General features: G+C 42.5%; 1 protein-coding gene across 3 annotated transcripts in view; it reads left to right on the forward strand.

Moving 5' to 3' along the window:
- The window catches only part of sema4f (sema domain, immunoglobulin domain (Ig), transmembrane domain (TM) and short cytoplasmic domain, (semaphorin) 4F), a 245,386-nt gene that overhangs the window by 128,797 nt on the left and 99,669 nt on the right, over nt 1-16,920 (forward strand). For all 3 annotated transcript variants that reach the window (XM_069923461.1, XM_069923464.1, XM_069923462.1), the window contains one exon: nt 3,663-3,820. In XM_069923461.1, the coding sequence (XP_069779562.1) occupies nt 3,663-3,820 (158 nt within the window). The remainder of the gene's footprint in view (nt 1-3,662; nt 3,821-16,920) is intronic.

A 16,920-nucleotide genomic window follows, 5' to 3' on the forward strand; every position in this document is an offset into this window, starting at 1 on the left:
CCCCATAAAATTCTAATAGGAGTGGGCAGATTAGTTGCTGGAAAGACATACTGGACCAGGGGACATCATTTAAGAATAAGGGTAAGCCAGTAGATTTTCTTAACCAAAGATAGGTGAACATGTGGAAAAGTAGTTGGATCATAGTCAAGAATGAATTGGATATAGTTCTTGGGAAGAGAGCAATCAAGGAATTTGAACATACTGAATTTGAATGGTCTGCCATGATCAGAGTTAACAGCGAAGCAGACTTGAAAGACCCACTGGTTTATTCATGCTGCACAAAAGCAGTAATATCCCTGTGCAGCTCTCAAAAGATATTCCTTCCAGGTACAGTGGGTACAGTGCAGAATGGAGAATCTCCAGCACATTTGTGTTTTTACTTGACTTTCTTGTGTAAATCCTGCTAGGCACAGCACAAGTTTGGTCTTGATGGATAACCTGTTCAGAGCAGTTGACCCTGTTGGCAATGGTCTTGGACACTATTTAAAACTACATTCAACAGCAAAATGGGTCTCCAGTTCCTGATGTCTTTCTCCTTCCCCTTCTGGTGATGATTCTCTTTGTTGTGGATTCTAACATGCTTTAGGCCAGAAGCAACATTGTACACTCCAACAGATTCATTCAGTTCCAAAGAGCTGAGTGGGATTTGCCCATTAAACCATCACTACTGGCAATTTTATTCATATCAGTGGAATGGGCGGAGCCATTCAGCACTTCCAGGATCAGTGGTTGGACTTGCTCTACTGCTTGTTGTCATCTAAGACTGCTGTGATAGAGAACAGGAAGTTCTGTGTTGTCGGGAGCCTTTCCATCATAAAGACTGGCATGACTGGATCTCCAGAACATCAGTATGTTGCTCTGCAAGGATGTTACTGCACTGCCCTCCTCCTTAAGACTATAAAGCACACAAATTCCCTGTGAGCCTTTTGGAAGAAGTGCAAGCATGTCTAAGCTTGCTCTACTAAGTGAACTGTAGATTGGAAGATTTATCTTGAGGGTTCTGAGGTGAAGAATGAGGCTTGCCAGCTCTTTACCTCTCTGATTTTCTCCTTTACATCAGTGATCCTTAACTATAGAAGGAGGTAATGATGTAAGTTTGACTGGAGTTGGTGCAATTCTCTCTGACGTTGTCTTGCTTCCTGGGGACCTTAAAGGATAAAGAACATCTTGATGTTCTTCTTGGTTGGTTCCCATAAGTTCTTTAGTTCCTTGATATTCTCTGGAGTCAGCAACTTAACTTTCACCCTCCAGCCATCTAGTCTATGTGGAAAGAGGCAATGGTTAGAGAAGACCACTGGTGTAATGTCATGGATTGGACCATGATGCAAAGAGGAGTCTACCTTCGACAGAATTGAACCAAGTGAACCACCCAAAGGGGTAGGCTGTCTGGTCCCTTGAGCCTGCTCTGCTACTTCATCAAGGCTAACTGGATTGTAACATCAAGTCTACATGGCCTTCTATTGCCACTCTACCCTTTAGAAAGTGAGTTCCAATGTCTCTGAGAGAAAATTAATTTCACCTGATCTTTTATCATGGATAGCAGACCTGTAAATTTGCATTTTGTCATGAGAAAATATCTTCTCTACATCTTGACCTTTTGCTTCTTACAATGAAGTCCATTTTCTCTTCCTTATACAACCCCTTCCCCTTGTAGTTCCATCCAGCTATTGCTCTCACATTTTATTCACTTGAATCCCCTCCCTTATCTGGTTCCATCTGCCCTTCATCTTTCCCTTAATGGTTCTTATTATCACCATCCTGATTTTGATTGAATTCTTTACTGTCACATGTACAGAGATAATGAAATGCTTGGTTTTGTCATATAGGTACCTCAATAAATCAGGTTGCCCATGGTCTGGCATTACTTTAGATGCAGTCAATGCTTTGTACAGTGCACCTGTTGATGTTTGATAGAATATTCAACAGCCTGAAAATCTCCTCTAACTTCCAAAATAGGAGCTTTGATGTTCCTTCCTTCATGTTTGCCTCAATGTGCTAGCATCAGGAGAAATCATTATGGTCTTGTAATTGAAATGATTGACTTGCAACAATCACAATCATATTTAGAGGTGTTGAACCTATATTGAGTATAATATGTGAGTTGTCCTTGATAATAAGATGGTATTGAACTTAGAAGACCATTAATTAGTCTTAATACAATTGAAGTTAAAGAAATCATTGCCTGGATTCACACCTTGAACAAAGGAGATGGTTGTGGCAGTTGAAGACCTTAATTTTAGTGCGGTTGTAGGGCTACAGTCTTCGCTGATCTGTTCCGAATTGGTATTCTTTGCTGATCATAGTGTAATGTTCAGATTTGTTTGCAACTTTTCAGATACTGACAGGGGTTGCTTCATTGAGACTAAAACACATTCATACTTGTGTGAAAATGAACAGTTAATGATCATCTCAAAACTTAAAATAGAAAGTCTTGAAATAGAATGACAGCAATCTAAGGCAAAAGAGGAACTGAGTCAGACATTTCAAGGCAGATCTGTTCTGATCTGACAGTCTATTCAGTTCAAAAGTTACGGAGCCCCTTATTGCGCCTTTTTCTATTTTTATCATTTCTAATACTTTACATTCTCCCTCTGATGCCTAAATTATCCCCTATTCTGGAAAGAAAGTGGCAAAGAATTTTGAAATTACAAACATGCATCAGTGATGGTAAAACCTCCGGGTATTTAAAAAACCGGATTGGTTGATCTAAATGGTTAACGTAAATTTCCTATTTTTAAAGAAGAAAATGGGTCCTTTTGCCAACCAATTTCTCATCTATACTAATCCCATTTACTGGCACTGAGTATAGCCGGCTATGCTTCGGCAGTTCATAAAATGTTCAGATACTTGTTAAATTGTGTGAGGGTCTTGGCCTCCACGACATTTTTCAAACTGAACCACACTCTGTATGGGGGGAAGAAAAAAGCTCTTCCTCAGGTCCACTCTAAACTACTTGCTGCTCTACTTAAACCAATGCCTTCTGTTGCAGACATATCTAATAGGGGAAAACATCTATGCCTATCATAATGTTGTACACCTCCATCACAGCTCACCTTATCATCCGTCTCCTCTCCAAGGAAAACAGAAGCAGCCTATCTGGTCCCTGTCTACTCAGGATGACCTATTGCGACGATTTCTGCTGGCCTCTGAATCTGTTTGGTTCAAGGGCAGTTTAGAATTGGTTTCAAATGGTAACTTTTCCAGCAATACCCACAGTCTGTAAAAGTATTTGCAGAAGAGTCCGAGATAACAGTTTCTTAAAAGAGCAGCACTCTGAGCCCTACTGCTGATAGGTATCTAGTATTTAAAAAGATATCATTCATTCATTCATCAGTACCCCATCAGAACACTGCAGCTCCTCTCCAAATACTTTAATTCTTGGACTGCAATGATTCATAAAAACAGGAGCCCTAAGCCTTTTCTGCAATGCCCATATCAATACTATGAATAACAAAGCAATTCCAAGAGGGATAATATTGCAGTCCTAGGCTCAGTGTAATTTTGTTGCTCAGGCTGCCATTAAATTGTTACAGCATAGAGGCCTTTTGTATTACCTTTGTTTAAGCCTGAATGCTTAAGAGCTTGTAGATAACTGCACAATACTATTAAGGTTTCACATTCCAGCTTTTTTTTCCATCTTAATGTATTTCTTTTGATTTCAGAACTTCAGCAACTGACATCAATGAAGACCTTTTTCAAGGATGATAGGACAACTTTAACCAGTTTTTTGATAGACGAACCAAGTAACCGTTTTTATGTGGGAGCAAATAATGCCTTTTATGTCCTCAACTTGACTTCCGTGGATCAGGATCCATTTATGGTAATTTAATTAAATACCAAACTCTGGTGAATCTTCATGTGCAATTTAAACATTCTTGCATTTTTATTATTGGGTTGGATTCATTTAAGGGAGAAATTGAGAATTCTCTGGAATCTAATCTGCATCGTGTTGTCTGCTCTGCATGGGAAGTGGTGGAGGGCTGGAACTTGTGATTAAAGAGTATGATGTGGCTTGTAGATTCTTTTAAACATATCATGCATTTATTCTTTGAGACTCGGATGTACCAAAATATTTTTGTGGCAGGTTAGATCATTGTGTGCTTCTCTCTGCTTGACAATTCTTAATCACAGTGTTTAAGTATCCACTTTAAAACAAAGAAAAGGCAAACACATATCAGATGTTAAATGTTGTGCTGCGGTGAGTGTCTTCACACTGTTTGTGGAGTGAGGGCTATTGGAGTTATAAATAGCTACAGTTAAGAGAAATCAAACTTCCCAGACTTCCCTGCATCTATTAATAGATGAATTTAAAATAATTCACAAATGGTATTAATATTTTACGTATACATACTTTAAGTATAGAAGAGCCATTGGCATTTAAAAGGATTTAATGAAAATATACAATTCAATAGAAATTTAGTGCGTTCAATAATAATGTTTTCCATGTTACTACTGGGAAAACTATTGAAATAGTGAAAAAATCATTAATGAGATTCCCAGACTTGGTTCATGATTGATAATGGTGAATATTCTGCATTTCCTGCTATCAGCTGAGAGTAAGTTATATCTGCAATAGTGCAAGTGCAAGGTATGTTCTGTGCTTGGACCATCCTGATCTATTCCCTCCATAATGTGAACAATGAAGCAATGCAAAACAGCTGCTAATTTAATCAAACAAAGCAGTTAAATATTAGTATGTGTGGAAAAGTTTATCCTGAACCACTGAGGATTGATTTTCTATGCATGGAGGAAAAAATAATTTCCTGAGCTTGAGAAAAAAACATTTGATAGTGGGTGACATGACATTTTGTTCTTATCAGTTTTGAATGATGTAAACTTCACTGAAAATATTTTAGAAAAAATTGTACAGTCAAAGTCCAAAAATCCAGGCACTAGAAAATGGGACCACCCAAGAATCTGGACCTCTCAAAATCTCTCACTTTTAAAATTTACCAGGCTTTGTGCGCGTGTGCGCAAGCACCACAGACACATAGAAGTCATGGAAATAAACATTTTTTTTGCACTTTATATTTTGTATGAAAACAATTTGTTAATAAACTATCAAAATTTACCTGTTCATCTCCTTATGCCTCCTTAAATTTGAATTTTAAAAAACTGCCTGAGAATCCAGAAAATCCATAATTCCAGACTGACCCAATCCCTGAGCAATCCAGATTTTAGGACTTTTACTGTATTAAAGTTCATCCTGAGTTCATGGCCTCAGAATAGAGGCATAATGATGTGACACAATAAATTGAAAAACAAAGTGTATGACTTGTGTATTAGGAAGTAATTCTATTTGGGAAATAGATTCTGGTGTATAACACTAGAGCATAGAATATTACATCACAATACAGGCCCATAGGCCCATGGTGTTGTGCCAACTCTATAAATACCTAAACCCTCCCTACTGCATAACCCTCTATTTTTATTTTATCCATGTGCTTGTCAGTCTCTTAAATACCCTTATTGTTCCAACCTCCACCACTCCCCACAGCAGTGCACTCCAGGCACCCACAACTCCGTAAAAAAAAGTCTTACCCTGATGACTTCCCCTAAATTTTTCTCCATTCACTTTGTACGGATATCTTCTGCTGTTTGCTACTTACCCAGGGAAAATGTGCTGGCTCTCTGCCTATCTATTCCTCAATCTTGAAGACCTCTCGCCTTTTTAGAATATTTTTGAGTTTTGGCAAATACTAGAGCGCATCGGATGTCCCCCAAAGTTCCTCAACATGATTATCCAACTGCACGAAAACCAACAAGGTCGGGTCAGATACAGCAATGAGCTCTCTGAACCCTTCTCCATTAACAATGGCGTGAAGCAAGGCTGTGTTCTCGCACCAACCCTCTTTTCAATCTTCTTCAGCATGATGCTGAACCAAGCCATGAAAGACCTCAACAATGAAGACGCTGTTTACATCCGGTACCGCACGGATGGCAGTCTCTTCAATCTGAGGCGCCTGCAAGCTCACACCAAGACAGAAGAGAAACTTGTCCGTGAACTACTCTTTGCAGACGATGCCGCTTTAGTTGCCCATTCAGAGCCAGCTCTTCAGCGCTTGACGTCCTGCTTTGCGGAAACTGCCAAAATGTTTGGCCTGGAAGTCAGCCTGAAGAAAACTGAAGTCCTCCATCAGCCAGCTCCCCACCATGACTACCAGCCCCCCCACATCTCCATTGGGCACACAAAACTCAAAACGGTCAACCAGTTTACCTATCTCGGCTGCACCATTTCATCAGATGCAAGGATCGACAATGAGATAGACAACAGACTCGCCAAGGCAAATAGCGCCTTTGGAAGACTACACAAAAGAGTCTGGAAAAACAACCAACTGAAAAACCTCACAAAGATAAGCGTATACAGAGCCGTTGTCATACCCACATTCCTGTTCGGCTCCGAATCATGGGTCCTCTACCGGCATCACCTACGGCTCCTAGAACGCTTCCACCAGCGTTTTCTCCGCTCCATCCTCAACATCCATTGGAGCGCTTTCATCCCTAATGTCGAAGTACTCGAGATGGCAGAGGTCGACAGCATCGAGTCCACGCTGCTGAAGATCCAGCTGCGCTTGTTGGGTCACGTCTCCAGAATGGAGGACCATCGCCTTCCCAAGATCGTGTTATATGGCGAGCTCTCCACTGGCCACCGTGACAGAGGTGCACCAAAGAAAAGGTACAAGGACTGCCTAAAGAAATCTCTTGGTGCCTGCCACATTGACCACCGCCAGTGGGCTGATATCGCGTCAAACCGTGCATCTTGGCGCCTCACAGTTTGGCGGGCAGCAACCTCCTTTGAAGAAGACCGCAGAGCCCACTTCACTGACAAAGGGCAAAGGAGGAAAAACCCAACACCCAACCCCAACCAACCAATTTTCCCCTGCAGCCGCTGCAACTGTGTCTGCCTGTCCCGCATCGGACTTGTCAGCCACAAACGAGCCTGCAGCTGACGTGGACTTTTTACCCCCTCCATAAATCTTCGTCCGCGAAGCCAAGCCAAAGAAGAAAATATAAATCCTACATACCAAGTCATCTAATATTCTAATATAGCAAACAACAGATATCGTATACATACAAATCTCAAATTAAGCATTATGTAAATCAAAAACCTATACATAATGGTTTATTTGACTTTTTTGTTCAAGTCCTCAAATTCTATCCATATGATAATTAACAGTTTATCCTTTTATAATATATCCCAGTTAGTTCTAGATAAAAATATATATAGGACTAAAATTAAAAATCCCTTTATATAAACAAAGTGTAAATTTCATCTTAATTAATGATTAATGTTTAAACCAATATTTAAATAATTAGTCTAAAAAAAAATAAAAACTAAAAAAAAACGATAAAAAGAAAACAAAAATTGGGGGACATCACATGATGCCGTGAGGAGAAGCACGCAACCGGTGGGATTAGTTAAAAAAGTATCTATTTAGAAAAGTTTTTTTAAAAAAGTTTAATTGGAAACATCTAACTGAATATTGAAGAGGTCCTCCAAGAAGGAGAAAATGCTTAAATCAACTCCTACTAAAAAGTCTGAAGAGAAGAAGAAAAAGAAACTGGGCCTACCTTAGCAATGAAGCAGGCTGCTGAAGTGGTCTCTGGATTCGCCAGCGAGGATCCGGGAGAGGGACCAGAGAAAAAAACTAAAAATATCGTGGATGCGTGCGAAGGCAGGAATGTGCAGTGCAGAAGAAAAGGTTAGGAAAAAAAGTAAAGGTCTCTTAAAAGGGCAGTCCAGCATTTCAACATGAAAAAAAGAAGTGACAAGAAAGGTAGATTTTAGCAAAGCTTTTGATAAGGTTCCACATGAAAGGTTAGTAAGGAAGGTTCAGTCACTAGGGATTAATAGAGATATAGTAAGATGGGTTCAGAGGTGGCTAGAGGAGAGACAGCAGAGGGTCATGATGGACAACTGTCTGTCAGGATGGAAACCTGTGATGAGCAGCATGCCTCAAAGATTGGTGCTGGGTCCCCTGTTGTTCATAATTTATATTAATAATTTGGATGATGGGATGGTTAACTGGTTAAGTAAATACGCAGACAATATAAAAATAGGGGATTGGTGCATAGCGAGGAAGGTTTTCAGGGATTACAGAGGTATTTGGTTTGTCTGGAAAATTAGGCTGAAAGATGGCAGATGGAATTTAATGTAGAGAAGTGTGAGGTGTTTCATTTTGGGAAAAAAATTATCAAAATAGGACGTATGTAGTAAAGGGGAGGACATTGGGGAATGCACAAGAACAAAGAGATCTTGGAGTTATGGTGCAGCGTTCCTTGAAGGTGAATTCCCATGTTGACAGGGTGGTTGAGAAGACATTTGGTTTGTTAGCCCTCATAAATCATAGCATAGAGTATAGGAGCTGGGAAGTGATGCTGCAACTGTTTAAGGCGTTGGTGAGGCCAGGTTTGGAGAATTGTGTTCAATTGTGGTCTCCAAATTATAGGAAGGATATAGATAAGGTGGAGAAGGTGCAGAGAAGATTTACAAGGATGTTGCCTGGCTTAAAATACCTAGAATACAGAGAAAGACTGAAGAGATTAGGACTTTATTCAATGGAACTTAGACGGTTAAGAGGGGATTTGATAGAGGTGTTTAAAATTATGAAGGGAATTGATAGAGTAGATGCAAGTGGACTCTTCCCCCTGAGAGCAGGGGAGGTTGAAATAAGAGGACACAAGTTGAGGGTAAGGGGGCAACATTTTAGGAGAAACATTAGAGGATGTTTCTTCACTCAGCGAGAGGTGGCTGAATGGAATAATCTTCCGGAGGAAATAGTTGAGGCAGAGTCAATTCTTTCATTTAAGAGGAGGCTGGATATGAACATGGATAAGAAGGCTTGGAGGGTTATGGGCGGAGAATAGGCGGGGGGAGCTAGTGGAGTTGTTTGAGTGAACTGGCGTGGACTTGAAGAGTCAAGATGGCCTGTTTCCACGCCATAAACTGTTATATGGTTATATGGAGAACATGAAGGGGATACAACCCCAATGGAATAGGCTTCATAAGAATGCAAAAGTGAAGAAAAAAAGTCAAGTTTAAAAGAGGAGCAGACTAGATACAAGGAAAAGCTTTTAAGAAGGAAATCAATAAGACTGAGTCAAAAATAGATGAACTTCAAATAAAAATAAATTTTAATTTTAAATTGTTGCCTGAAGAATTGAAGCAAGTTGAAACAGATTTGACAGTTAAAGTGGGTCATACATTAAAGGTGATGAATAATGTTTCACCAAGAATGGGGAAGTTGGAAAGTAAGGTTCAAGATGTTCACAAGAAGTGCAGCGTATTGAAGAGAGATCTAATATGTCTGAATATATGGTGACTAGTTTCATCTCGATGAATGAAAAATTGTTGGAGAAAGTTGATATTCTGCAAAATTATAATAGAATAAATAATGTTTAAATAGGGGGATTGTCTGAAGGAAGAAGATGTGATTTTTTTTCAAGAATGGATATTGAAGATATTTGGAGAGGAACATTTGAAGACAAGATTTTAATGGAGAGGACATAGAGCTTTGAGGCCAAAGCTAGGTCCAGGCCAGAGACCATGATCTATTGCGGCCAGATCAGACATTCTGTGGAGCACGAAATGAGTTAATGAGTCCGCCATGAACTAGTTGACTCATCCCTACCCGAACAGAGCACAACCGTGCCCCAGCAAACCAGCAAAGGCACCAAACACTAGCTGGTGCTTTTATTACCAACGTGGGGGAGAACAAGCACGAAGATGAAGGCAGCTCTGGTATTTTCAGAAAATGCCCAGGCCAGCCGCTGCTAATGGCTACGGCTGCTGGCCATACCAATAACCTAGTGCACATCATTGACAAGGCTAGTGGCCGGCGGTTCCTGGACAACGTGGGTGCCAAAATCCGTGTCATCCCGCCAACCACCCTGGAGAATCATGTGCAAATGTGCCCTCCGGGCAGCAAACAACACTGCCATTAAGACCTTTGGCACGCGCAACATACAAATACATCTCGGCAGACTAGCTTCTGTGAAATTCAATCCTCGCCGCAGACTTTCTACAAGCATGCAGCCTGCTGATGGACATGAGGACAAAATGCCGGGTTCATGCCCAGACATTCCAGACTGTCCAACGTAAAGCAACCAATATTTGCAACGCAAGCTTGGCATGGTGAGCACCCCAAAGGAAGAGTACAGTCGCATCCTAGACAAATTCCCATCCATCCTCAGACTGCAGTTTATCTCCACTAAGCCGCAGCATGAGGTGCAACACCATATCCTGACCCAAGGGCCCCCACTCCACACCAAAGCTGGAAGGCTTTCCTCAGATAAAGCAGTTGGCCAAAGAAGAATTTTCTCGGGTGCAAGAATTGGGCATAGTCCACAGGACCGACAGTCCGTGGCGTCCCACTTCACATGGTTCTCAAGTTCTCAGGCAGGTGGTGGCCCTGCAGAGATTACCGCTGCTTCAATGAATCTACCACGCCTGACCACTACCCAGTCCAACATATACAAGACTTAACGGTCAGCCTGCACGGTGCGAAGGTTTTCACAAAGGTCAATCTAGTGCGTAGCTATCACCAGTTTCTGTCCACCCGGATGACATCAGAAAGACAGCCATCACCACCCTATTGGCCTCAAGAATGCGGCGCAAATCTTTCAGCGCTTGACGGATGCGATGGGCAGAAACTTGGACTTTGTGTTCATCTACCTAGATGACATACTCATTCCCAACAAGGACCACGAAGAGCACAAAGATCATCTCCGCAGGCTCTACACATGCCTGTCTGACTTTGGCCTCAAGGTCAACTTGGCAAAGTGCCAAGTCAGGAAAGATTCCATGCAATTCCTGGGCCACATTATCACCACAAACAGGGCAATACCATCAACAGAAAAAGTCACAGCCACATGCCAGTTCGCCCACCCTTACACCCTCAAAGGCCTCCAGGAATTTCATTCCAGGGGCAGCACACATCATACGCCCTCTGTTTGCCATGATGTCAGCCAAATGCAAGATCCTAACATTAAAGGAGGCTGACCCGGCTTTCACTGCAAGTAAAAACACCCTGGCCAATGCCACCTTGCTGGTTCACCCCCGATCAGATATGCCCACAGCCCTCAGGGCTGCTTGGTACCTGCTAACGGTGCTAGACCGCACCACCAGACGGCCAGAAGCCATCCCATTAAAAGACACTCCCACTGATTCCTGTGCCAGGGCACTGTTCACACATTGGATTGCGAGGTTTGGAATATCAGCTCATATTACTACCGACAGAGGGGCACAATTTACATTGGCACTGTGGACACAGCCAGCAACTCTCCTGGGCATTAAGCTGCACCACACCGCTGCCTACCACCCACAATCCAACAGACTCATCCAATGCTTCCACCACCACCTGAAGTCAGCTCTCATGGCCCGTTTAACCAGCCCCAGCTGGTTGGATGAGCTCCCCGGGTCCTCCTGGGCATCAGAGCTATACCCAAAGAGGATTTGCAGGCCTTCTCCATGGAATTGGTGTACGGCGCCCCATTAATCCTGCCAGGTGAATTCTGCTCATTGTCCCAAGACCCAGATGCCGAGGGGAGAATAGCGTTGCAGAAACTATGGGACAGGTTGGCCTCCTTTGCACCCCCCTCCCCCCACAGGTGCTGGCCCGCGTCCATTCCTCAGGACTTATTAACTGAAAACTTTGTTTTTGTCTGCCGCAGACCCCATTCAGCCCCCCCCTCCAACAACCCTATGAGGGCCCGTACAAAGTCCTACGCAGCACAGGCAAAACCTTCTCGCTGGTCATTGGGGGTAGGGACAAACTGTTCACAGCCGACTGGCTGAAGCCCGCACATCTTAACCTCAGCTAGCCAGTCATGCCAGTGCAACCCAAGCGCCAGGGATGAACTCCCAAAGGTCCGGCCCCACTACGCTTAGGGGCAATTGAATTCTAGAGCCAGTTCTGTGGGGGTGGGAAGAAAAGGATTGTGTGGCAATGCACATCGAGACGCAGGTGAATTGGCTCCACACTGTTATGGCTGTGGAGCAGCTGCGTCAAGATGGCGCTGCTGGGCACATCTTCTCCATTGCTCAAATGGGCCGCACACTCGTCTGCATTGTGACATCACCGCCAGTGCGTGGGCGGGACTTGAGGACTGTCTTATAAGGTTCAGCATGGGCTTTTCAAAAATAAACCATTGGAAGTGTGTAGTCTCCTCATTTCACTTCCCCTTGTAGCTACAAGAAGATAGTAATCGTGACATTTAAACCATCAGAAATAAATGAAACTTTTAAGGAATTTTATGAAAAATTATATACTTCAGAATCATTACAGGATGAAACTATTATAGATAATTATTTGTCACAAATAATATTACCTAGATTAACTGAGATAAATAAAGATGATTTGGATAGTGCGATGGAATATTTGGGTATGTTTTTGGGAGATAAATTGGTAAAATGAGATTAGGTTACATATACACACTTTAAAACAGACCTTATTTGAAATTTTGGAGAATTCATATCCATAGTACTTTGAAGAGAAACTATGGAGAATACTATGCACATTTCACAAGTAGATGCTAATTGAAATGATGTCATGAAATGAATAGACTATTGTCTTGGAAGAACAACCAGAGCCAGGTTGTGTGTTTTGGACATGTTTGCAAGGCTTTTGACCTCTCTGCAAAGTGCTCACTCAGAGGTCATTGAGAGGATTTGTTGAACATGACCTTCTGCACAAATCTTTGCTGATGGTTCAAGTATCTATACATCTTATCTCTCAGAAATCCTTCAAATGATTTACATACTATTGACATCAGGCTCACTAGCCTATAATTTTTTGGTTTATGTTTGGAGCCCTTCTTAAACAGCGGTACAACATAAGCTACTCTCCAATCCTCTAGCACCTCCCCCGTGACTAAGGACATTTTGAATATATCCACCAGGGGCCTTGCAATTTCAGCATTTGTTCCCCTCATGAGGTGGGGGGTGGGGTGGGGTGGGGTGGCCATCATGTCTGACCCTGGGGATTTATCAACCTTTATTCTTTACAAGGCAGCAAGCACCTCCTTCTCCTTAAAATCCATATATTCCATGGCACTTCTGTTTGTTTCCCTTCCATCCTTATTCACTATGCTAGTTTCCTGCATAAATACTGATGAAAAAAATATGTTCAAGATCTTCCCCATTTCACGAGATTCCACACACAGTTGGCATCTGATTTTCTAGGGGTCCAATTTTGTACCTTACTATCCTTTTACTTTTAATATACTCGTTGAATCCCTTTGGATTTTCCTTCATATTATCTGCTAAAGCACCTTAATGTCTCTTTTTGCCTTCCTTAATTTCCTTCTTAAGCATTCTCTTACATTTTTTATATTCTGCAAGTAGCTAATTTGTTCCTTGTTGCCTATATAGAGCCCTTCCTTTTCTTAACCAGCTCTCCAATATCTCTTGAAAACCAAGGTTCCCCATGACTGTTAAGTTTGCCCTTATTCCTGGTTGGAACATGCAATCTCTGCACTCTCAAAATTTCATCCTTGAAGGTCTTCCAGCTGCTAGATAAATCCTTGCCAGAAAATAACTTATTCCCATTGAATCTTCCGAGATCATTCCTCATTTGCTCAAAATTGGCCTTTTTCCAATTCAGAACTTCAACTCAAGGGCCAGACCTATCCTTCTCCATAATTAACTTGAAACTAATGATATTATGGTCACTGGACCCAAAATGTTCACCTACACATACTTTTGCCACCTGACCTGCTTGGTTCTTTAAAAGATCTTCTCTTGGTATCGCTACACATTTGATAAACTCCAATCCATCCACTCCTTTACCATATGGAAGTCCCAGTCTATGTGAAGAAAGTTAAAATCTACTATCACAACTTTCTGTTTCTTACATCAGTCTTCTATGTCCCTATTTGCTGCTCCAATTCTCTGTCTATTGGGCAGTCTATAATACAGTCCTACGGCTCCTAGGACGCTTCCACCAGCGTTGTCTCCGCTCCATCCTCAACATCCATTGGAGCGCTTTCATCCCTAACGTCGAAGTACTCAAGATGGCAGAGGTTGACAGCATCGAGTCCACGCTGCTGAAGATCCAGCTGCGCTGGATGGGTCACGTCTCCAGAATGGAGGACCATTGCCTTCCCAAGATCGTGTTATATGGCGAGCTCTCCACTGGCCACCGTGACAGAGGTGCACCAAAGAAAAGGTACAAGGACTGCCTAAAGAAATCTCTTGGTGCCTGCCACATTGACCACCGCCAGTGGGCTGATAACGCCTCAAACCGTGCATCTTGGCGCCTCACAGTTTGGCGGGCAGCAACCTCCTTTGAAGAAGACCGCAGAGCCCACTTCACTGACAAAAGGCAAAGGAGGAAAAACCCAACACCCAACCCCAACCAACCAATTTTCCCCTGCAACCGCTGCAACCGTGTCTGCCTGTCCCGCATCGGACTTGTCAGCCACAAACGAGCCTGCAGCTGACGTGGACTTTTTACCCCCTCCATAAATCTTCGTCCGCGAAGCCAAGCCAAAGAAATACAGTCCTATTAGCGTGCTTATGCCCTTCCCGTTCCTCAGCTCCACCCATATTGAGTCCTCAATGCTGTCCTGTCTTTGCACAACTGTGATATTTTTCCTCACTAGTAATGCCACACCTCCTCCTTGCCCTCAATCCTGTTTGAAACAACAGAACTCTGGAATGTTGAGCTGCCAATCCTGCCCCTCCTGCAATCAAGACCCACTAATAGCAATAATGTTATAATCCCACATGGCAATCCTCACTCTAAATTCATCCACCTGACAATACTCCTCACATTGAAATAGATGCGTGTGACACCGTTTCTTTCCTGTACAAGGTTTCCCTCCCCCGGCAAATCTCATTTAAGACCCCAGAAGCAACACTAACAAAACTACCCGCGAGGATGTTAGTCCCCCTCCAGTTCAGGTACAAACCGTCCCACTGGAACAGGTCCCACCTTCCCTGGAAGAGATCCCAGTTATCCAGAAACCTGAACCCCTTCCTCCTGCACCATCTCTTTAGCCACATGTTAAACTGGATTATCACCTCACTAGCTAGTGGCACAGGTAGCAATCCTGAGATTGCAAAGCTGGAGGTCCTTTCCTTCAACTTTGCTCTCAACTTCCTAAACTCTCCTATCAGGACCTTCTCACCCTTCCTGCCCATCCCATTAGTCCCTACATGGACTATGACATGTGGTTGCTCACCTTCCCTTCTGAGAATCAGGAGCACATAATCCAAGATATCACAGACCCTGGCACCAGGGAGGCAACAAACAATAATCAGTCTCTCCCATAGAACCTCTTGTCTGACCCGCTATCAAATCCCCTATCACAACTGCATTCAGTTGTTGAACTCCATTGCCTAATCAATATTGTGTTCAGTTTTAGTCACTGTACCCCAGGAATGATGTTGTCAAGCTGGAGAGGTTGCAGGGAAGATTATGAGCATGTTGTTGGGACTCGGGGTCCTGAGCTATAGGTAAAGGCTGAGCAGGCTAGGGCTTTATTACTTGGAGTGCGGAAGAATGAGGGGTGATTTCATCGAGGTTTACAAAATCTTGAGAGTTATAGATTGGGTGAATGCAGAAAGGCTTTTGTGCAAGGTGAAGAGGAGAGGGATTTCACAGGAAAGTGAGGGGTAACTTTTTTACACAAAAGTTGGCGGGTATATGGAATGGATTGTCAGAGGAGGTGTTGAAACAGGTACTATACCAAATTTTAAGAAATTTTGGACATTTACATGGATAGAACATGTTTATGCGTTAGAGACAAGCAGTTGAGACATGAGGGTGGGACATTTTGGTAGGTGCGGGCAAGTTGGGTCAAGGGGGCTATTTCCATAGTGTATAACTCTTAAGACTTAAACAGTGGAGCCTCCTTCAATTAGAAACCATGTTCACCCAGACAAGATTCCTCTGGATCATGTTTCTTTTCACTTTTCTAAACTCCAGGCCATCACATGAACCTATGGACCTCTACATCAATGCCATCTTCACCTCCCACTGCATTGTGAAAGCAGTCATCATATTAAAAGACACTTATCACCCCACTCATATGTTAATCTCTTCCCTCTTCAGGCAGAATATGCATGTTTAAAAACATAGACCTCCAGATCCAAGGACAGTTTCTTTCCGGCTGTTATCAGACCCTTGAACAGACTTCTCATTTGTAGAAGATGATACTTTTCATGTTTAATTGTACTTTTGTAGCGGCTGCTACACACAGAAAACATCACTGAACTTAGTGGTGTTTCCAGTAGAACTGTTTATTTGAATTTCGCATGTGCCCCTTTAAGGTCAACGGGAGTTCTGCCCCACGCAGCAATGAAGTCATCACGAGGCCTGGGGCACAAGCTGTAGCCTAAACCACGAGGCAATGAGCAAGCCCTGACGGCACCATCTTCTGCAGCTGCCCCACCAGTGTGGTGGTACAAACGGGGCTGGTTCACTTACAGAGATGTGTGCCAACACACTTTTCTCTTTAACACTATACCTCACACTTTTTAAATCCAAGTTTGTTATATATTTGTTATCAACCAGATGAAACGATAAATTTGGTGGCCCGGACTCGTGGCCGAAATGGGCTGTTTCTGTGCTGTATGTCTAAAATATAAAAAAAACCAAAAAATGTTTTCTGGACCATGGTGCATACACAGTGCATAAATAATCACATAATTACCTCCCACTAACAAAACCATGTTAACTATCCCTGATCATCCCTTGTCCAATCCTATCTCTGTTATGTGCAAACAAGCAGCAAAAGGAAATGAACCAGACAGTGTTCATTTTAAAATGCTAATTTTATTTCTAACTCTTAAACTATCCTTAACACTAAATCAGGTGTCGTGTGTGTCTGTGTGGCATACCCAAACCATGACAGTTCAGGCCAAAATCTAGAAAGTTACTTCAAAGTTCAGTTTTTCAAATTCATTGTTGAAGT

Source organism: Narcine bancroftii, chromosome 3 (assembly GCF_036971445.1).
Source record: "Narcine bancroftii isolate sNarBan1 chromosome 3, sNarBan1.hap1, whole genome shotgun sequence".
NCBI lineage: Eukaryota > Metazoa > Chordata > Chondrichthyes > Torpediniformes > Narcinidae > Narcine > Narcine bancroftii.